The sequence below is a fragment of the Lactuca serriola genome, chromosome 1 (assembly GCF_051521515.1).
Source record: "Lactuca serriola cultivar US96UC23 chromosome 1, Lser_US96UC23_V15, whole genome shotgun sequence".
In the NCBI taxonomy this organism is placed as follows: Eukaryota; Viridiplantae; Streptophyta; class Magnoliopsida; order Asterales; family Asteraceae; genus Lactuca; species Lactuca serriola.
In genome coordinates this window covers 35586472-35610062 of record NC_136408.1, presented here as the reverse complement: position 1 = coordinate 35610062, position 23591 = coordinate 35586472, and the positions used below count along the sequence as shown (strand labels likewise).

General features: G+C 31.2%; 2 protein-coding genes across 2 annotated transcripts; one reads left to right on the top strand and one right to left on the bottom strand.

The window, feature by feature from the left end:
• Window positions 1–214: 214 nt before the first annotated feature.
• Window positions 215–685, bottom strand: LOC145053609 (uncharacterized). Its single transcript, XM_079001689.1, has one exon. It carries the CDS (start codon window positions 683–685, stop codon window positions 215–217), a length of 471 nt encoding a protein of 156 aa, XP_078857815.1.
• A 12105-nt stretch (window positions 686–12790) lies between these two features.
• On the top strand, window positions 12791–14984 carry LOC145068042 (Cytidine/deoxycytidylate deaminase family protein). The gene is made up of 9 exons (XM_079015040.1): window positions 12791–13099; window positions 13264–13339; window positions 13801–13840; window positions 13949–14007; window positions 14082–14119; window positions 14206–14269; window positions 14353–14406; window positions 14490–14591; window positions 14744–14984. Exons 1-9 carry the CDS (start codon window positions 12915–12917, stop codon window positions 14798–14800), a joined length of 675 nt encoding a protein of 224 aa, XP_078871166.1. The 5' UTR covers window positions 12791–12914; the 3' UTR covers window positions 14801–14984.
• The last annotated feature ends 8607 nt before the right edge of the window (window positions 14985–23591 follow it).

Below are 23591 nucleotides of genomic sequence, written 5' to 3'. Positions count from 1 at the left end.
TGTATGGTTGTTAATTTAGAAACAATTCCAATTCCAACCTTATAAACCCAACAAGGCAACAACCACTAGACATTACCACCAAATTGTGTCACGGTTATGCCATACCTTAGTAACTCGACTCAAACAATTGACACCCAAACTACAACGGAGTGGTAAATACTAAATTACTTACAGGTATGGGTTTTTGCTAATGATTTCGTATATTTAAAATCACTTAAGGTCGAAATATTTGTCTACAAGCTTGACAAGTAATCTCTTTACAAGTTGAATCAATATAACGTGTTGCTTTTGCTTTTAGTTTTTCCACCCTTTCTACCTCCTTTTGTGTTCTCTCCCACATATTCCTCGCATACAACAACTCTGCTTGTGCCAACTCCATTTCTCGTTGAGTCATCTCCCTAATACGCTCTATGTGCGCCTTCTCCGTTGTCGACGCGCTTTGAATTTGATCTGCTTGCCATTTCGGTGCTTCCGTGGAACCCGTGTGTCCAACAGTTTCCGACTCAGCTGGTTGGAAACTGTTGGATAGTTGCAGGTCTAATGAAGGACCTGCAACATCCGAAGGACACCGCATGTCGTTTGATTGGAATCTTATCGAGTTTGATGACCACGATGGAACACGTGACAAAGTGGCTCTTGTGTGTGGTGTAGGAAGGAGTTGTAATTCCATTTTATCATCTTTCATTTTTGTGAGAAATGAAGTGGCAAATGGAAACCTATTTCACATCTTTATATAGCACATTTTCACAAGTCAATTTCCAAAATGCCCTTGCTTTACACAACACATATTTGACAAGTTCATTTCCAAAAATACCCTTGTCTTCTATGCAATTTACAAAACCAACTTGGGGATCACAAAAGTAATGAGTATGCGGTATGCATTGGGGTTGGAACGTGTGATAAAGATGTGAAGGGTATTTTGGTCAGAACATGTTGAGTGAGAGAGTATAATTGAAAGAAATGGATGGCGTTAGCCTTTTGTCTTGCCAAGACTTTGTTTGGAGGGAAGGAATTGTTGTTCCCACTCTTTCTAACGTGTAAATGTTGATTGGAATCACAGACTTTTTCTTTAGTGCATAGTTTGACCTACAATTCCAAATAATTTAGTTGGGTTGGCGTTGCATAAATCCGTTGTTCTATTTATGATTCAGTGAAATCGAGGTAAACGATTTTGGCTTGTGGCTGGTACTTAAAGGTTGAGAGTAAGGCTGTAAGGATGTTGATCCAGTAAAACTTCTCGGTTCAAATGGTTTGGGTTTCTCAAACTAAAAAAAAAAAAAAAAAGTAACAGAAATTTGGATATATCGGGTATTACCCAAAAAAAAGTTTGCTACATAATTATTTATTTCTATGGCAAGTTCTTATCCTTTAAAATGGATATATCAAAGTGAAAGAAACTGATAATGGTTCGTGACTGTGAGTTCAAATTTGTATTCGTGAGTTTAAAATCACCCTAAATTATTTTTAAATTCGTTAATTTTTTATAAATAATTAAGAAAAACATGACATTATGCTTTCGCAGAAGATAATTTACTTTATTCAATTATGATAAATTGATATACATTATGTTTTAACTCTACATGGTCAAATCTATATCATTATCTGTTTTACAGATTAATTATAAGTGATTAACATATTGTTTTATGATAAACAATGTTTTTTTGTCAACAAAAAAGATGTGTTGTGATGGAAATACGCATTAGCTATTTTAAAATAAAGCAATTTAAACATCCTCCGTAACTAGTTGTCAAACCCGTATGTTATACGGGTTGATTAAAACAAAATGTTAAATAGAAACGATTAAATGAGAAGTTTATTTGAATTCGAAATTTGAAATAAATAAAAATTATGAGAAAAAAAACATGCAAAAAATAAATAAATTAAAATTATTGTTTAGTTATCAGACACGTATATTAAACATGTTAATTATAACAAAATGTTAAACACAAAGGTTTAAACTGTAAATTTATTTGAAATTGAAATTGAAATTTAAAATTTAAAATTTGAAATTAATATCATTATGGTAAGTTTAATTTATGAAAACTAATTAATAATATATTAGAAATGGAAAATGAAATAAATGACAAGTGGAAAATAAATATATCTCTAAATTATGACAAAATGACATGTGGCAAATTGAATGAGAGAAGGACATGTGGCAAAATCATTCTTATTTATTAGGATAGATAAATGAAGATTTTTTTGCCACATGTCAACCTCTCATTAATTTTGACACTTGTCATTTTGTGGTATTTTAGAAATAATTATTTTCCACTTGTCAATTTTTGGTTTATTTCATTTTTTAAAATTAAAATCATATACTTATATATGTAAAGTATTAAATATGATATATATGATATTAAATTACAATAAATATGTATCTTCTTTATTTTAAAGTTATACATTAAAAAATATTTTATATTTACACTTTAATGTTAATTTTTTTTTAAATTAACCCGTGTAATACACGGGTTTCACACCTAGTAAAACTATAAAAAAAAAATCTACCATAATAAATAAAAATGATTTTGCCACATGTCCTTCTCTCATTCAATTTGCCACATGTCATTTTGTCATAATTTAGAGATATATTTATTTTCCACTTGTCATTTATTTCATTTTCCATTTCTAATATATTATTAATTAGTTTCCATAAATTAAACTTACCATAATGATATTAATTTCAAATTTTAAATTTTAAACTTCAATTTCAATTTCAAATAAATTTACAGATTAAACCTTTGTGTTTAACATTTTGTTATAATTAACCTATTTAGTATACGGGTCTGATAACTAAACAATAATTTTAATTTATTTATTTTTTGCATGTTTTTTTTCTCATAATTTTTATTTATTTCAAATTTCAAATTCAAATAAACTTCTCATTTAATCGTTTCTATTTAACATTTTGTTTTAATCAACCCGTATAATATACGGGTTTCACAACTAGTTAAACAACAAAGAAAAAAAATTGATCTCAAACAATCAAATGTTATTACATGGATGGTTTTTGAAGTAAGGGGCCGTTTGATAGTCACTGATTGAGTCAGATCTGACTGAGTCAGAAGTCTGACTGGGTTTCAAGCTGACTGGGTCTGAAACTGACTAGAACCATATTGTTTGATTATATATGTGACTGACTATGCTGAATGATAAAAATAACCATTTTAACCTTATATTTAGAACACGTTATTTTATCTCATTAATTTTCATAATTTTATTTTTTTATTCATCATTTAGCTTTTAGAAATTAATTATTATAGTTTGCCCTTACTTATCATTTATTTATTAGTAATAAATTAAAAAAAAAAAAAAAAAACTTATTCATACTATGGATGGCACTTATCCTTTATTTATTAATAATAAATTATAAATTATAAAACAAAAGAAAAAAAAATGTTAACTTTATCCCATATATCATCCCACCTAAAGTATCTCCCTATTTCCATGTTTTCTCATATATCAAACCCTAAACCATATTTTCCATCTACCGACATAATATTCCTCCGTCTCCTACCCCTACTCCCTCGTGGTGTGCATATCAGCGATTCGTGGTGTGCATATCAACGATTCAAACAAATACCAAATTTGAAGTTGAGTTCCAACCTTAAGGTTTGATTTCTGATGAAGATCAAACATTTTTATTTCAAAATTTGGGGAGTTTTGGTGTGTATTTTTTTCGACGGCATCGACATGAGTCTAGGATCTCAAGACGACAGTATGAAATTCTTTGATTTTAGATATGTCAGCAATTTTTTTTAACGAAAGTAAACTCTCAGAGTCTCAGCAATTGTATCTCTTTTTTCTTTTAGATAGGTCTCCGGTCTTCATAGTGTTTCTAGAAATTCTGTGTTTCTCGTGATGCAAGAAACTTCATTTGGATTTTGATTTTTATGGGCAATGCCGATCCGTAAAATGCGAGGCAAATAATGTTGTTTTCTTCAATCACCCGGTCAGCTATCTTTTTTAAGGGGACCGAGTCAGTCATTTTTTTGGATCGAGTCAGGAGTGTGCGTTGGGTCAGATACAAATCAAACGCTCCGACCGGACCGAGTCAAACAAAAACTTCTGACCGGACCCGGCCAGCACCAAATCAAACAACCCCTAATTGTGTCGTACACAAATAAACCGTAATAAAACATGCTAACAAAAAACAATTGCATCTGTTTATTATATTAAGGTTAGTAAACAAGCACGATGTATCGCCAATAGTAGCAAATTACAGAATTATATCGATACTGCTTTTGTAGCACATTTGATTTTAAAAATTTTAAAAGTATAAATATTTTGGCATAACGGAAGTAAGGGTCGTTTGATAGTTGCTGACTGGGTTAGAGCTGATGGGGTTAGAAATGCTAACTGAGTCCATATCTGACTGAGTTTATGCTGTTTGATTATTTATCTGAATGGTTGTGTTGAATGAAAAATGACCATATTACCCTTGTGTTGTCTTTTGTGTTGGATAAAAAAATTATAAAAACACAAATTATCATATAAAATCCAAATTAAACATACATCAATTAAAATCCAAATACAAAATGTAATACAAAATCCAAATACAAATTGTCATACATAATAAAAAAATACACAATTTAACGTGAACCATTTGAAAGTAACTGATTAGCAATTTGGTCACGCAAAGTAGTCATATAGTCAACGACTTCTGAACCCCATTCTATGCCTTCTATGTTTTGACCATCATTTCCTCCACCACCCACATTAGGAGTAAACATAATGTTTTGTTCAAAGCTCGTAAATAATTCATCTTCAATATCGTATTTTCTTATAAAATTATGGACCGCAACACAAGCAATGACTATGTCTCCTTGCACTGGAAAAGGATAAGGAGTCATTTGTTTTAAAATTGGAAATCTCGCCTTCAATACACCATAAGCACGTTCAATGTAATTTCTAAGTTGTGCATGAGCATGATTGAACCTTTCTTCCTTAGTTAAAGCTCTGTTTCTTCGAAAATCGGCTAACCAATACCTAGTATTGCGGTAGGGAGCCATAAATCCACGGGTGTTGGTGTATGCGGCATCACAAAGGTAATATTTACCTGTAGATGTATGACAAATTTATCATATAAATAAAAATATATATATCAAAAAACGTATAGTAAAGTTACAAACCTGGTGGAGGGAATGGAAATCCGAAAGTCGGGTTAAATGCAACTTTTTTCAAAACTTTTGAATCATGTGTTATGCCCTCCCATTCAGCCCATACAGAGGTGAATATCATATCAAAATTACAAATTCCAATTACATTTTGATAACATTCACCTTTTCCTCTTCCCCTATAACGAGTTTGTTGATTAACAGGCACAACTGCATGTACAAGTGTTCCATCTAGTGCACCTATTGCTCCGGGAAATATATGCATTAGCCGGCTATATCATTCTGATGTATTTCTTGTTGCATTAGACGAGGTCAATACTATAATTTATTGTGCAAAACACGTCATTGCACGTAAGACCTCATGAAAACATTGATGAATTGTTTGTGTGGAGTGATGAAATCTTTCTTTAACAGCTCGAAAACGTTCATTATGTCCTATGACATGTAAAAACATAGCCATCTTCTCTTCAACGCTTATCGTCCTACTAGATTGCAACCAATTTCTTTCTGTAAAGTGATTGCATAATAGTACAAATGCATCTTGTGAAAGACGTATCATATCGAAACATTGTATAGGACATCCGTGTATCAAATCTTGCGTATACACTTACCCCTTTGCTACCTGTTCACTAGCTCTTATTCTTTTAATTATTCTTTGCCTTTGTCGGACCAACATCAACCAATACCACGATAATATAATAAATTATAAAAAATCACCTTCTTTATCCATGTGTCATGTTAGATGTCAAATACAAATTACATTTTAATCAATAACATAACAAACTGTAACATGTAAATACTAAAAGCATAACATTCCATAACATATAAATTCATATAACATAATTGCATCTAAGAAAACAATCCATAACATAACTAAACCGTAACATACTAAAGTCAAACAATGAACCATAACATACTAAAGTCAAAAAATGATGTGTCATCCCCATTTTCACGGTCAGAAAAGACCGATTTTGTTTATGCTTTGTTTAAAAATCAGAGTAATATTTTAAATAAAAGTGTTGTGGAATTTGTCCCAAAACAAAATATGATAAAGATTTATCAAAAGCATTTCCGTAGAAATGTATTTCATTTAAAAAGACTCGGGATGTCATGTTCGATACAGATCATAAGCATAAACAATACAGCATAGGCCTTACTACATTATTCCGTATTTACAGTCCTAAAATCCATTAACCTCTCATCCCAAGACATCACATCTATGCTCATGCGTCACTACCTGTAATATAAGAAACTGAGTGGGTCAGGCTTGGGAGCCTGGTGAGCACATAGGGTTTTCAACCCACAATAAATAAGTTATTAGCTTTATCAAACCAAACAAACCCGATTACCCATTTCCGTTATCCTCACTTTACGTCCCTAAAACATCTAACACAAAGGACCTAGTCTAAGGACTATCATCGGGATGGACACTACTGCTAAGGGGATTCCTCAACAATAAATGTCCTTAAGGCAACCATAATGGGGATGGAGTACATCTGGTGAGCACACGGTTCAAATAAACACACAGTTCAAATAAACACCTACAGGTTGCGATCCTGCTAGTGTTCTACTGGACTGTCTAGAATAGTCTGTGGTTGTCATCTATACTCCGCTAGATGACTGGATCATCAATAACATCTATAACGAAGCCTCTCATTATTTTATTTTGTCACACAACAACTATTACATCTACCCATGTTTTACCCAACATATTTTGTAGATATAAAATACATATACAGTTTAAATCATTGAAAACATGTATAAAACGTTCATCCAGCATAGATAGCAAGTATTCATATAATATGCACACATAACACGTAATTTATATAAAATACTTCATATCTATGCGTAAGCTGAAAGTAACTATGCACTCACTTGATTAGGTGGTGACTCGGTACTTGAATAGCACTTCGTTATCTCAAAACAATTTTTTTCCTTGACCAAAACCTAGTATTAATACCACTAGAGTTTAGTTTTAACGTTAATCACGACTAATTAATAGTCTAGCTATTATTACTATTATATAAGCGTTAAATAACACTCAATATAACTCATAATAATTGCCCAAATAATTATTTTAAGGTCCTAATAATGTTACTATAGTTAAATAAAATCTATATTAAATATAGTATAGGCGTAACTCACTTACAACGGGTTTTTATTAAAAACCGGGCTTCGCTGGAGCAGCGTTTCCGAGCCGAAAGATTTTCTTCTTGGAGCCGTCGGGCGCTCCGGGGCTTTCTTCTCGTGATAGGGAGGTTCCCTAGACTTGGGAGGGGTTTAGGGAGGTTAGAGAGAAGTTAGAGAGAGAAAGAAAGGTTTGAAGGTGTGAGGAAATTATGAAGAGTTCATCTCTTATTTATAGGAATTGTATAGTAAAGTAGTCTCCAAGCTTCGTCCGTAACTTTTGCATACGAGCTCCATTTTTGTCTGTCTTTTTACCGTTGAGTTCCTATTAATGAGATCTTCAACTTTCATTTAGACCTCGTTGGCTAATTCTCATTCTATCTCGGATTTACAAAACTGTATCGAATTCGTCGCGCTCGAAAAGTAGAGACTAAGCTTCGTCTATAACTTTCGCATACGAGCTCCGTTTTTGTCTGTCTTTTTACCGTTGAGTTCCTATTAATGATATCTTCAACTCTCATTTAGACCTCGTTGGCTAATTCTCATTCTATCTCGGATTTACAAAACTGTATCGAATTCGTCGCGCTCGAAAAGTAGGGACTAGGCTTCGTCCATAACTTTCGCATACGAGCTCTATTATCGACGTTCTTTATATCCACGCGTTGGTATTTACGAGTACTACATTTTTCATTTAGATCCTGTCGGCTAGTTCTCACTCTATCTCAGATTTACAAAACTGTATCGAATTCGCAACGCTCGAAGAGTAGGGACTAAGCTTCGTCCATATCTTTCGCATACGAGCTCCGTTTTCGACTGTCTTTTTTTATTGTTTAACTCCTATTAACGATATCTTCATTTATCGTTTAGATTATTTTGGCTAAAAATCGACCGATCTATAATTCAGATTTCAGGCTGTGCACTGCTATGCTAATTCTTAGGAAAATCATAACTTCCTCATATGAAGTCAGATTTGGATGTTCTTTTTATGCACACTATCGGTTTAATATATACTATGACTTTTATTTAGATCGCTAAGGCTAAATCTCTCTCTATCGTAAATTCACTATTTACGCCTCCCGATATCGTGTCGATTCCGTTGCAAAACTTCGACGAGTCATAACTTCTTCGTTATAACTCGGATTTCGACGCTCTTTATATGTATGGAAACCTTGTAACATATACTAAAACTTGGTTGAGATTATTTATTCTTAATAATATTTTGTCAAAAAGTCATTTTCGACCCCTATTGCCTATAAATTGACTAGCCCGGATCTACGGGCGTTACAAATGAACCATAACATACTAAAGTCAAACAATGAACCATAACATACTAAAGGCAACCAACTAATCCAAACTTTCTTCTTGCATTTGTTACCCACGACTCACAAGTTGACAAGTTAAGGTGCAACCAAATTTTCCTATTACCAGCACTTTCAGCAAATAACATAAGAGCAGTGGTGTATTTCGGATCATATTCTCCCCACTCCAAGCTTGTCAACTTCACCATACAAGCATCCATCTCCTTGTCAAGATCATTTGCTTCCGTGAATGCTTGTGCAGCCTTGATAATTTCTCTTCCAACTTCTTACAACTCATCATCAAGTGTGGTATCTTTAGCCTTTAGGACCATTTTGTTTGCCCCCCTTGTTTTTCATCCGCCCAGATGATTCCTCACTAGTAGGTTGAGGTACTGTTGAGCTTGGGGTATCTGCATGAGGTGTTAGTGATGGGTTTTGGTCCTAAGAACATCTTATGTGCTCATACAAACCCTAATGCTTGGATCTAGGTTTCTCTATTGTACATGCAAGTTATCCAAGACTATAAACCCTAATTCTAGCATATGGAAATCGATATTAACATATAATTAGGTTTAAGATATTACCTTGATTGTTATGTAGCAATAACAATCCCAATTCCTCCTTGAATTGACTTTGGAATGCTCAGAGTCACAAGTGTCACTCCTCTAATGGCTTACAAACACCAAGAGCAAATGGAGAAGGTATAAAGAAAGAGGAGAGGTATAAGAATTCGTCTATAGGACCTCTTGGGAAGGCATGGACGAATTCATGAGCCTTGGGGTCTTTATATAGGTGTAGAGATTGGGGTTTTAGTCCTTATCCATATCTAGTTGAAAACCTTTATCCTAGTCGAATTCTAAGGCCTTATCACCTTAAATTCGTCCAACCTATTAATAAGATAATCCTTACCTTATTTTGTAACTATCACATAATTACAATTCAACCCCTCTAGTTTAATTAATTACACTTGATCATAAAATTAATTCTTAATTAATTATTGACCAATATTAATTAAACAAATATGATTTCTCCTTTAATATATTATTCTTATAACATATTAATAAATCATAATAACCTCTCTCTTTATTTATTTCTCCAATCAAGTTGCTTTGGTGAATGCAACCCAAAAGGACCATGCACCATCGGGTCAAGTACATACCAAAATAGTTATGGACTTAGACACTAATCCAACAGTTGGCTCATGCATCTTTGTATCCTCAAAATCTTGTGTACTGAAGGTTTCATTGGGATAAGGTAATGTCGAAGATGGCCCCCAACTGGGAACACCGGTCGAGGTCGCATCATCAAATAGTTGGGTACAAAGTTCAAGGCAAGGAGGGGTGCATTTCTCAACTTATCTACATACTTGTTCAACTGTTTGAAAATTTAAGAAATATTATTAAACTAGTAAAAAAATAATCTAATTTAAAAAAATATGTATATATGTACCTTCGCTTCTGCTTCCCATTCTTCATTAGTCATGTTAAAAGAATTCGTTACGGGTTTATAAATATTTCCTGTTTTGTTTTTAAGTTTTAACCACACTGCATACTTTGCTTTTAAATAGCCGTATCGGTTTTTCATTTGTTTTTTGTCGACAATAAAATTATGATATGTTTTCAATTTCTCCGCGACCACAACCCATGAGCTTGCTTTTAGGCCACTACCCTCCCGGCCATTGCTTGTTAATTCTTGTATACATGCTTCCAAAAAAGTTTGGTCCACCATTTCCGACTTCCAACTAACCCTAATTCTTTTATCCGTCATGTCTATTATAAAAAGGAAAAACAAATATCTAATCATCCACATAACACAAATTTACAAATAAATCAAACATAAATGTTATTTCATCACATTTTTAACAGCATATAACAATCTTTTATTAACAATAACACATTATGAATTGATTTTATAAGCATACAACAATCTTTAACAATCTTTTATAAACAAAAACACATAAATGTGAGTTCGTCATATTTTCAACAACATATAACAATCTGATTTCATGGCAACAACATATAACTATCTGATTTTATGTCAAAAACACATTATGAAATCAGATTTCATAAACAAAAACACACAACAAATTGATTTTATGCACAATAACACATAAATGTGAGTTCTTCATATTTTCAACAGCATATAACAATATGATTTTATGTCAACATCATATAACAATCTGATTTTATGTCAAAAACACATTATGAAATCATATTTCATAAACAAAAACACATAACAAATTGATTTTATGTTAACTCTTCAATCTAATTGAATCCAAGAATAATGAAAGAAGTGATTTCAAACTTTGATTTCAGAATGAAATTAGTAATTTCACAACAAACATGAAGGGTTTCTGATTTCAGGAAAAGAAAAGCAAAAAAAAAAAATCGCAGAAAGATACCTGTCAGTGGCGCTGTGTAGTTGTCGTCGGCTATGTCTTCGCCGGAGAAGATGGCGCAGCAGGCAGCAGAAGATGGCGTAGCAGGAAGCAGTCGATGGCGCAGCAGCAGCAGTCGATGGGATCGGATACGAAGGAGGCTGGAGGCGATAAAGGGATAAAGGGCATGGGCAAAAATTGCATCTCTTATTTCCCAGTCTGGAGGTATTTTTCTAATGACCGACCGAGTCAGTCAAAATTGGAAGGACTGTGCTGACCGAATCAGCTCTAATATGTCAATAACAAACAGCTGACTGCTGACCGAGTCAGCAGTCAGCACTGATTGGATCCAGTAAGTTCAAATCAAACAGACCCTAAAATTAATTATAATCTCGGATTCTAGAGAATATTAAAACTCACCCTCAATTTTCGGAAGTATACATTTGCTTGGAGCTTACGTGGATGATGTGTAATGGATATATATGTACAATATACATGAAGTCCTTAGTTTATTATCCAAAAGAGCTCATATAGTCATATATGAAGAAATCGGATTTCAAAATATAAATATATTTACAGGATTGTATACATCCACCGCGATGAAGTTGCATCTAATACCATATAAAAAATATATATAATCCTTAATTTAATCTTCAAAAAAACTTTTATGAAGAGAGGACACTTACATAAATATATTCTAACAATGTATGATACACTAACAAGAAAATCGAAGGATTTAGTATATATCTTGGGGTAGCCTGAGATACCCCTCAAAAAATTTCGATGGTGTAATTTTTTCTGGATTTTTTTTGTGTATTACGCATTTTTTTTTGTTGAAGATACCTCTTTACTTTGATATTGGATCCGCCATAAAATCTAATATCAACCGAAGATAATATTGAAAAATAGAACACATAATACATGAAAAAGAAATAGCAATGAGATATCAACCACGCTACTCAAAAACCATATAATTAATATTTTAACTAAGTGTATTTGATGTCATTTTAGTTAAATGTTTTCTGTATTTATAATGATATGCAATATAAATATATATTTGGTTAGAGTTATATAACTGTAAACTCTTTCATAAGTTTAAAACTAAAGTTGTTTTTTTTTTCTTTAAATCTATTCTTCTCCGTAGGGGTGCAAACGAGCCAAACTATTCGCGAGCTACTCGAGATCGGATCGTTAAAAGCTCGACTCGAAACCGATTTTAAACGAGTATGAGTCAAGCTCGAGCTTAATATTAAGCTTGTTTATTAAACGAGCTCGATCTCAAGCCTATGTCACAAAGCTCGATTAGGCTCGTGAGCCTAAACGAGCATTTATATAATATTATTTATTATTACTTATATATATTAAAATAAAAAAAAATATTAGGGGAATTATGAATTTAGGGTATTAGTAAACGAGCTCGAACCGAACTTAAGCTTATTTAGGCACGCCAGATAAAAACGAGTCGAGCCCGAGTCCGATCCAAGCTTGTATAACTCTTTACGAGTTCGAGCCGAGCTTAATAAAAGAAAGATTGAATCGAGTCGAGCTCGAGCTCGAGCCTCATATAACTTAAACGAGCCCAAGCCAAGCTCGGCTAGGCTCGGGCTCGACTCGGCTCGTTTGCACCCTACTTCTCCGGTTATACGGTTTCTTTAGACAAAAAATCAGTTTCGACCGATTTTGACCGACTCTTGTTGAGTCATTGGGAAAAGAAACCCAACCAACGTTTCAAAATCGGGTCGGGTCCGATAAAAACAATTATGGGCTGACAGCCCCTGAAATGATTCAATAAACCGTAGAACAGCCCAAATAGGCCCAAATACATGATAATAGGTGGATCGGCCCCATTATCCAACACGACGGCACCTGATATCACAAATTATTTTCCCGCTGTCTCGTACCTACCCTTCTGTTTTGGCGGTAAAAGTTCTTAAGGAGCATGCAATATATTGGTGAAATTCTTCGTCATCGTTACAACCTTTTCGAACTACAGCCATGAATTCGAGAGAACTGACTATGATCTCTACTGCCACTATAGCCGGTGCCGTCGCCACCGCATTCGCAATTCGTTTCTTTGTAAACCCTAGGAAGAAGTTGTCCGCCGGCAACGCTGCTTCAGACGTCGTGCTACAGAGCAATTCATCATCTATCGATCCTTACAATCCCTCGAAACGCAACGGGTAAAGTTACTAAGTTCCGAGACACTTTTTATTTAGTTTTTATTCCCAATAGCATTCTGTCTAATTGACTGTTCATAAGAGCCATGCTCATTAATCTACTTCTTACCGGGAAAATTCGAAGTATGGCAGATTGTTAACAGGAAACTTTAAATTTTTTAATGCAGATACTTATCATGGGATGACTATTTTATGGCCATCGCATTTCTGTCAGCTGAGAGATCTAAGGATCCCTACAGGCAGGTCGAATTTTTGCAATATTTCTAGTTAATTTCTCTATTGAGGATTTCAATCTAATTCTTTTCTCTTGCTCACGATTCACTTTTCATCGTTTAAGTTCAACTTACCGTGTACACAGTTTTAGTTAGACAAACAATTTGAATTTGTAACTCCAGTTGTCTTCAGTTGATTACCTTTTTAGTTTAATCTAGTTGCTCAATAGGAAATTTCTTTTTGGAGTGGAAGGAATTATGTCTGAGTGGAGCAAAGTGGATACCAAAACTCCTATTGCAATTACCAAATTGTAACGCCTTGTAGTTTTTCATATTTGGTGCTTTGAGTTTCCTATCTTTTACTAGTTATCATGCTTGCAAGATGAACCTTCTCTCTTGTTTTTATATGAAAGAATTTGTTTGAATGCTTATAATTTCAAACATTTGCTTCAGTGTTTGTATCTGCTAATTTTGCATTATTTTTCATTACAGGTTGGAGCATGCTTGGTGAGTCAAGATGGTATAATACTTGGTAAGAATTTCTGGAGGAATGCATTATCTCTAGATGGTTTAATAGCTTTTAATTTTACTATACATGTTTAATCCTATCTTGACATGTAGATTATCTACCTATAAACAGGCATTGGCTACAATGGATTTCCACGTGGTTGTTCTGATGACAAACTTCCATGGTCAAAAGTAGATATTCCACAAATTTTGTTTCATTAAGCTCCATTATCAGTCAATAATCACTAATCTTTTTGCCATTTCAGAAATCCAAGAATGGGGATCCGTTGGAGACAAAGTATCCGTAAGTACATGTTATTACATTACATTCTTATTAACTCTATTTACAGACTAAAATTTTATTGTATTACTTTCTGGTTTCTTTTGCAGTTATGTTTGCCATGCTGAAGTTAATTGCATTTTGAACACAAATCATGCATCTGCTGCAGGGCAGGTTGGTTTAACTTTTTATGTGACTTATTCACTCTATTGTGATTAGGGTATTTAAGCATATACTTTGATCATATAAATTTGCAGAAGCTATATGTAACAATGTATCCTTGCAACGAGTGTGCAAAAGTCATCATTCAGGTGAGTTTGAAGGCTACATATGGTATTTGTTGCATCTTGATGAATAAAAAGAGCCTAATTTAAGTTTTGAAATTTCATCACAGTCTGGTGTTTCTGAAGTTATCTATTTTGTGGAGAAGAGTTTGGAGAATGCTGATGTTATTTATGTTGCTTCTCACAAGCTTCTCTCATTGGCAGGTGTAAAAGTAAGTTGCTTGATGATATGTCATCATTATTCCTCATTAAGTACTTTATGAGAAAAAAAAAAGTTGTTTCATGTGGATCACCTTTTCCCACGATTGTTTATACTTTTTTAAAATTAGATATTGACATTTGTTGGTGAATTTGAATTTTGAAGGTTAGAAGACATGAGCCTAGGATGAATCAGATTTTACTCAGATTTAGTCAAACCTAGAAGAAGCTCATTTCATGGTGTGGCTGTTGGTAATTGGTATGTTATGTTTTCCAACATATTGTATGTGATTTCTCTTTTAGCGAATAACACATGAACTTGTGAACATTATGTGATAAATGGTGGTAAAACTGTTGTGGCTTCTGTTAACAGTCATATCGTCCACAATGCAAGTTTATTTGAATCAGTGGAGAGTTCAAATTGATAAGTTAATGATAAAAGTGGGCCCTTATTTTAATTAAATGATAAAAAATAGGATGTTAATTTGACATCTGTTAAAGTTTGAAGAGTTGAATGGATTGTGGAGTTAAGTTTTATATAGAGAATGAATCGTGAATGTTGACGTGTGAATGATTGTGGAACTTTTATACTTTATTGACTTATCCCATTATTTCTTAAACATTCAAAAGTTTATAAATAGTTCTCAACTATAGATTCATTTGTTACATTAAATGATTTAATTTTTTTTATTTTATGATAAAGTGAAAAACAAAATAAATAGTAAATAATAATATGCAATGTTTCTTTTGTTTTGAAAGCATTTAGATGTGTTTGATAATATAATTTGTCAACACTATACTTATCTTTTGTTATGCATATCAAATAACTTGTTTATAAAATTTAGCTTTTATAACGACTACAAGGGTATATTTACTAATTATGTCAACAGAATAGAAAGTCATTGTCATTCATTAAAAGTAATTTTTTTATCTATCTATGATAAAATCATTTAAATGTATTGAAATAAATAAAGATAAAAAAAAATAAATAAAGTTCAGATAGGAGAATAAAAAAGATGATGCATCTAAAACATTAGTTTTATTTATTTATTTGGGTTGTAGGTCTATCCTATTCATGTGTATGTATGAGTGTTCTATATTATGTGTATATATTTAGAGAAACATCAACGAATGAAAAGAACTTTTAGCAAGAAAATCTAGAACAATATACGTGACCCTTCATGAGTATTTAATCACATCACATGGTAGTGAAGTATATGTAAAGAAGTTAGAACCATTTCTTCATAGTTTATTAAGCAACTGATATTATGTATATGAGTGCATAATGTGATATTTGTGTATTTCTTGAAATTCATGTTAAGTTATTAGTTGGTACTTGGTAGATGTGAATGAACAAATGGGTAGTTAACTAGTTGTAATGATTTAATTGGTAAGTTCGAATGTAGCTATACATTTGCCATAAAAAAGATATGAGTGAAAATCAATCGTTTTATATTTGTACTAAATTTGGCTCATTGGACATGATTGAAGGAGTTGGAATTTATTTTAGAACATCCTATAAATTGTTAGTTTGAACTTTAAATCAAATATTGATAGTTTGATACGGAATGCGAAATGCCATTATGGCCATGGCCCTCTCTCTTTAAGAATGACAATAAGGTTTTTCATTTTTTATAAAATACGTTTTTTTTTTTCAATAGCCTCTTGTTTAGGCAACCGGGATCTTTCGTATGTCACGACTCACGTGTTTCATGCTAAATAGGATTAAAGTAATGTTTCGAAAATTCGTTTCATGCTAAATAGCCTTTTGTATTTTAACATGATAATTGCGGTAAGTTTGTGTCGAAAATATGCTTATTAAATATGATATTAGATATATGTAATTTAAATTAAATTAAATGATGTTTTTGGACATTTTACTTTGGAATATTTCATTAGTGTGTGTAACAATCTTTGAAAGAAGCTAATTTTATAACATAAGCTCTTACTCCCTCCATCTTAAAATTACAATCCGACAAAAAAAAACATATAGAGAAAGCATTAATTACCATTAACTTTATTTAATAAAATGACAATTTTATCCTTACTTTGCATTTAATGTTCCATTAAATGCTTAATTGGTTAAGTAATAATGAGGGATATTTTGGTAAAAATGTTATTTATTTTTAAAATTGGACTATTATTTTGAGACAAACCAAAAAGGAAACATGAACTATAATTTTGGAACAGAGTTAGTATTAATTTTAAGGTTAAAATGGAATTTTAATCAATTTATATGATCCTCAACCAAATCTTGATAAATTGTTAAAGAATATATGCTTTCGTCTCAATTGTTTATATTATAAATTGATTGTTTGGTGATCCGGATAGAGTTGTAGATGTACCATACCTTTTTGTTGGAATTTGAAAACTTAAAAGGCAATGCGTATATGATTTCTAAATCGTCAAGGTTGAAAAGGTCTAGACCTATTTCGAATTTGTCATATCGATATCGTCCAACTGTGTACTGTTTGTTTTCTAGATCACTTGTTCGTTACATTTTAGTGGGTTAGGTCATTGTGATCTTCTTGGTGTAAATTTGCCAAGGAATTTCAAGATCGTGTCCTTTAATGCTTATTCATAGATGGTAGTTGATGTTTTCTTCTTCTAGCTCAATTGTCTATTTGGCTAATCATACTGATTTCTCAGGTTTAACGAGGATCACATGGATCGGTTAGTTTTGGAATTTATTACTATAATTATAGTTAACTACTTTAGTGTCGAAATAATTTAAGGGATGATAGTGACAAATGATCATTGCATGGGCAAGCAATACCAAAATGTTGGACATTTAGAAAAAAAAAAGTACTAATCTTCAGCTTATTTATTCTTACTGTTATTGAAGATTAGTATAGGATTTTTTTTTTTTCTCAATAACACTAAAGAATAAAGTGCTTTTTGTAGGGGTTTCGTATAGGAATTTTTTACAATTGTCGTTCCTAATGGCGATTGGCTAGGAGTGTAAAATACTAAAAGATAGTTGCTTTTTGGAGCCCATTTGGTAGACCTATTAAGGTAACTTTGGTTTTATTAACTTGTTAGTGATCTGTCAAAAAAACTGAAAATAGACGACAAAAAAAATGAAAGAATGATTTATGCTTTATGAAATCAAGAATATTTGCTTATAAATAGCCTTACAACGAAAACTTAAAAGAGCATTAAGATGCAACTAATGGTCCTAAAGACCACTATAAAGAAAAGGTCAACAAAAGCAGAAGATCCTTTATTATAGAAGCATAAGCAAACCAAAGGTAAAAACTAAATACTCTAACATCACCCCTTAAATTGGAAGTTTCAACTATCATGTTACTCCAACTATCAGTTATCACTTTAGTTCAAGCTCTGAAATAAATACCCAAGAGATCATGCATCTCCAAGAACACGTCAAGCTTCAACGGTTTAGACATCACATCATCAACTTGCTTTTGAGTAGCACAATTAACTATCTCAATAGTTCCATTATTGTGGGATTACAAAGAAAATGGAGGCAAAATATGACAGATTTAATAAAAATATGTGATGATTCTGGAACGATACATTGAGATCGGAATTGAACATAGAAGAAGGAGCCCAAAGATATTTAGAAGACAATTTATTTTGTACGAAAATATCTTATTTTGAACCATTGTTTTAATTAGAATGTAACATTTTCCCATGTTTTCAAACTAATTTGAATGTTTAAAACTTTGGGACCATATTTTGCATTTGAAACTCGAATATTATTTTGAAATTTTGATGCTTCATATGAATTCGTAATTTTGATGCTTCATATGAATTCTTCTTTACAACAAAGACTATCCATTGACATGTTACACTCGCTATTTAGATATTCGGAAGTCATACGTATTTAGTTCCAAAATATGGTACATGATGATTTTTGAAGTTTTCTAAAACTCATCATTCAACACATAAGCTTCAAAGAAACATTATTATTCGTCATAAACCATTTATTTACTATTAATAACAATTTATGGATTGTCACTTCTAATTTTCGGATACACACAAAAAATATATAGATAATGATGAATAACTCACTGATTCATGTAGATCATCGTTGTTTTCAGATATCTTGTCCGAAGAGAATTTGTAGGTTTTTTTTTATGAAAATATTGTGTAAAAATGAAAAAAAAAATTAAAAAGATAGTTTATGTAAGACTAAATACGAACTGGGACGTATAACCTTGAGATTTTCACATCACACAACACATTCTAGCAGTCAGCCAAGGCCAAAACGATGATTTGTAATTTGAAAAAAAAAAAAAAAAAAAAAAAAAACCTTGTAGACCGCCTAGATTTTCACAAGTGATGCCTACAAAAATCATTGACTATTTTTATCATTTTTACTAATTTTTTGCTATTTTTAAAAATTGGTTTGTGGTGTTAACCTAATTAGTCATTTCTCTTTTTTTGTTCATAAAAGTAGTATTCACCTTGTAAATTTTTGTAGTTGATAAAAATATTTGGATGTTTTAGTGTATATCATAACTAGGTTATAATTCGTGGTAACGACGGTAAATATTTATAAAATTATTCTATTGACAAAAAAAATAAAGAAGATAATTAGGAGAATGTATCCATAATTTCTTTGGAAAAATTAAACTCTGAGAGATTTAATAGAATTTTTAAAAAATAGATAATATATATTTTAGAAAATTTAATAGAATAAAATTTTTTATTTTCAAAATTCAAATTGAAGTTGATTTGTTACCAAAAATTAAAATTGATAGAATTCATAGAAAAATATTAGGTGTTAAAGACAAGCTAAAAAAATGAGGTTAGACATTTTTAAGTTTGTGTAGAATTAGTGTTGTAAAACTCACTGACTTGACCGATTACTCCCTACTCAACCCTTTACCGATGTGAGTTATAAAATCCGAATACTCTCCGATCGGCCCTTTACTAAAGCGAACAGTGTTGTAAAACTCGACCAACTCGGTGGTTAATATGTATAATATATTTGTTGATTTATTATTTAAAACACACACACACATACACATGTAATTATTACTACACATATATTAAATTTTCAGTAATTATTCATAAAATGAAATCATTGTGTGTTTTGCAATTTTTGTGTATCCATATGTATTTAATTTTGTTATATATTTCGATCAATTTATGGTTGGTTTTAACTTATAATTTTGACGTAATAATTTCCCTAAAAATATTTCTATATGAATTATTGAATTCGAATACTTACTAAATATCCCTGAATACTTACCGAGTCGGCCAAACAGTTACCAAATAATGAGTTTTACGACAATAGATAGAAATATATTACTCATGGTTAATAGAAAAAAAAAATATATTCATTTTGATTTAGAAAAATAAAAGTGGTCAAAAAGTACATTTGACTGTTTTGAGGTGCCCCTTCCTTTGATAGGTCGACAACTTTGGAACACACAGAGACACCGCTACACAACATACAACATACAACATTTTTTAAGAGTTAACCCCATTATATCATCTCTTGTTCCTAACAAAAACCATTAAAATAGTCTCTCTTTTTTCCACGGTTGATATAAAATATTAAAAGTTTGCTTCCACAAAAATAACCTACATATTATTTTATCAAAACAAAACGTGCAAATATTATAGGGGAAAAAAGATGTCATAACACCAACAAAAATCCGATAAAAGGCACTATCCTAAAATTTGGATAATTTTTTGATCGAGTTTTTGGGAGTTGAACATTCTACTCAACAATAGTAATTTGCATACTAAGGCTATGTGGAGTGGTCTCGACAATCACTTGATATCTATCTAGTTGACATTTGGCACGCCGTATCATGGTCTCAACATGACAAAAATGACAAGTGTTTCGGCAATAAGTTGCCGAGTATTCTCCCCCAATTTTTTCTCATTTAACTTTTTGACCAACCAATCACAATGTTTTTATTTTTTTTTTCAACTTTTTTAACTTGGGGAAAATTGACAACTCACGCCCACTAAATGACAAAATTTTGAAACAGTATGACAAATCCAAGGTGACGCCTACGTGAACCGTGACAAACTTGACACCACTCTTTCCAACCTAACACAAGTATTAAAAATAGTATTGTGTAGGCATACATGTAGAGTCTTATTGTTTAAATACACATATATGAATAACATGGTAAAGGTTTTAAAATCTTTTACATAATATTTGTAATGTAATTGAATCAGCGTGTATATCATAATAGTGATGCTAATAAGACACTCCATTGACCTCTTTATAAAAAATCAATCTGTAATTAACTACTTATAATCAATTTTTTCGAAAAACAATACAACTTTATACAATAAAAATATTTCAAAATTTAATTAGAATATATATATGGTAAAATAATATGTCTTTTTAACCAACCACATATCAAAATTATTGTTATTTTGAAGTAAAACCATGCTAAATTATAAAATCTACATTGTTTATTATTATTGGAGTTCAAATATTTCGCTAAAGTCAAAATTAGGTTAAAAATCAATTAAAAGGGGTCCCATTAATCTCCATGCCAAAGACGATATCAACTACCATTTCAGTAAACGATAATAAGAGGACTTGTTATTAGGCCAACTCCATCATAAAACTTTAAAGTATTAAAATTGGGATATTTTAGCATTAAAAATGTAATTCTCACTCCAACCACAATCCAAATTTTTTGACTACAAATATACTGTGATAATATTTTCTTTAACATCATATAATTTATTTAAAAATATACTGTGATAATATTTTCCTTAACATCATATAATCTATTTAACTTAATTATTATAACATCTAAATTTCTTAATTAGTAATATTAACTAATTAATTAATTAAGTTAAATTTTTTATAAAAAAGATAAATTTAAATTTAAAATGACAATATTACATTATTAGAACAATAAACATTGCATTTAACTCAACCTTCCAATATAACACAGTGGAACGGTAAATAATTTTCAATTCTTTAACTTCGTATTTTAGGTTATGTTTTTCATTAACTATCTAATGTTTTTTATGTTTTAAATATATTTATAAGTTTGTTTTAATGTACTTAAGTTAAATTATTATTTTATTTTATTAAATATAATAAAATATATTAATTACAAAAAGATAATACAACAAGTTTTGAAAGTGATTATAAAATTTCAAAAAACCAAAAAAAAATAAAATAATAACTAGTGATTTTTTATTAACTAGTAATTATAAAATTCTAACCTCGATAGATGTGTAATTTCATCATATTGGCATTTTAGCCCTTTTAGAATGCATAAAATACCTTCACATATCCGTGTGTGTGTGTCTATATATATATATATATATATATATATATATATATATATATATATATATATATATATATATATACACATATTTGAACCAATGAAAACATGACAATACATCACTTCCACAATAACTTCCATAATACATTACTTGTGAAGAAAGAAATAGACACGTGTCATTTGATTATTGGTTCCAGTAGATGTTGCCCTAGTTATTTGTTTTCCATAGAACTCATTCCTATATATATATATATATATATATATATATATATATATATATATATATATATATAGAGAGAGAGAGAGAGAGAGAGAGAGAAAGAGGTGGAGAAAGGTAGATAGATAGAGAGAAATAGAGAAAAAAACAAGTTAGTTTAATGTGTTGATCCGTGCCTCCCATCACCACAACAGATGACCACGAAAGTGTTCCACCACTAACACCTTGGGATGGTGTTCACATTCGTGGTTAATGGTCACGTAGACTACGAAAATCTCGTGATGACCATACTAGATGGTCTTTTTAATGTTTGGGAGGCACTCCTTACCTTGGAAGGGTGATTCAAGAAGGAAAGAGACAATTTTGTTTTCGTAATTTTGAAGATACAACCTTACTCTTCGTGTGATCTTCAGAGATTGAACCATTGGATCATCGTGATTTTTGGATTGAAGATTCCTAAGACATATTCATAGGTATTACACAATGGGATTTTTATTTTAATATCTGGAAATGGAGATATAGTTTATAGAAGTTACCGTAAATTTTAGGCAAGAAGTGAAATTGAGATCAATAACCGAAAGGAACTCCCAATTAAGCATGTTCCGGTTGCATATTTTTGTGATATGTTATTGATTTTGCTATATTTCTTTTTACAAGACAAGTTTTTGATATATTCTTGATTTTGCTAGATCTTTTACAGCATTATTATTATTATTATTATTATTATTATTATTATTATTATTATTATGCTTTAGATATTGTATTTTTGGAGATGGTTGTCAAATGGAAGGGATTGGAAATGAAACATATTCACTTGCATGTCACTCGGTTCTTGGAAAGAGGATTGTGTTCACGATAACCACATCTCGATGATGAAATGAATTTTGATTTGGTTTCCTTTGAATTTTATTTGGATGTTTAATCCTTATTTGGGAATCACTTTAAAAATAGTAGATATTAAACTTAATTTGATCACAATAACTTTGAAGTCTTTTTTGTTTATATATCATTAGATTTTAAAACATTTCAACTTTACCTCTTGGATAGAAAATAAAATCATTATTTTTATCATTCAATATAGTTAATTAGAGGACTAACCAAACAATATATTTTTATTCAAAGACAAATTTATCTGCAACATTGTATCATTTAAACGATTGAATTATCAAAAGTTGTAAACAATCCCTAATATCGACTAAATTATTTTAAAAAATCTAACGAAAAAGAGAAAAAAAAATTGTCTCATCCAAGCATGATTTTTTTTTTGGACCAACTTTAAAAAAAAAAAAAAAAAAAAGGCATAATTACAAAAATAAAACCGTTAAAAGTTTCTGAAACACCACCTATTTAACTCTGGAAAATATTTTAGACCCATAAGTGTTGATGCATATAAAACCGAATAAAAGACAAAAAAAATATTTGTCGGCGAGTTAAATGGATCATTTTGTAAATTAAGAAAAATAAAAACCTGATAGGAAAAACCGACCCGGCCGTTTTATATCGTATAAAATTTATAGATTTTAAGTTTATAATTCCATATTGTATATTGTAGT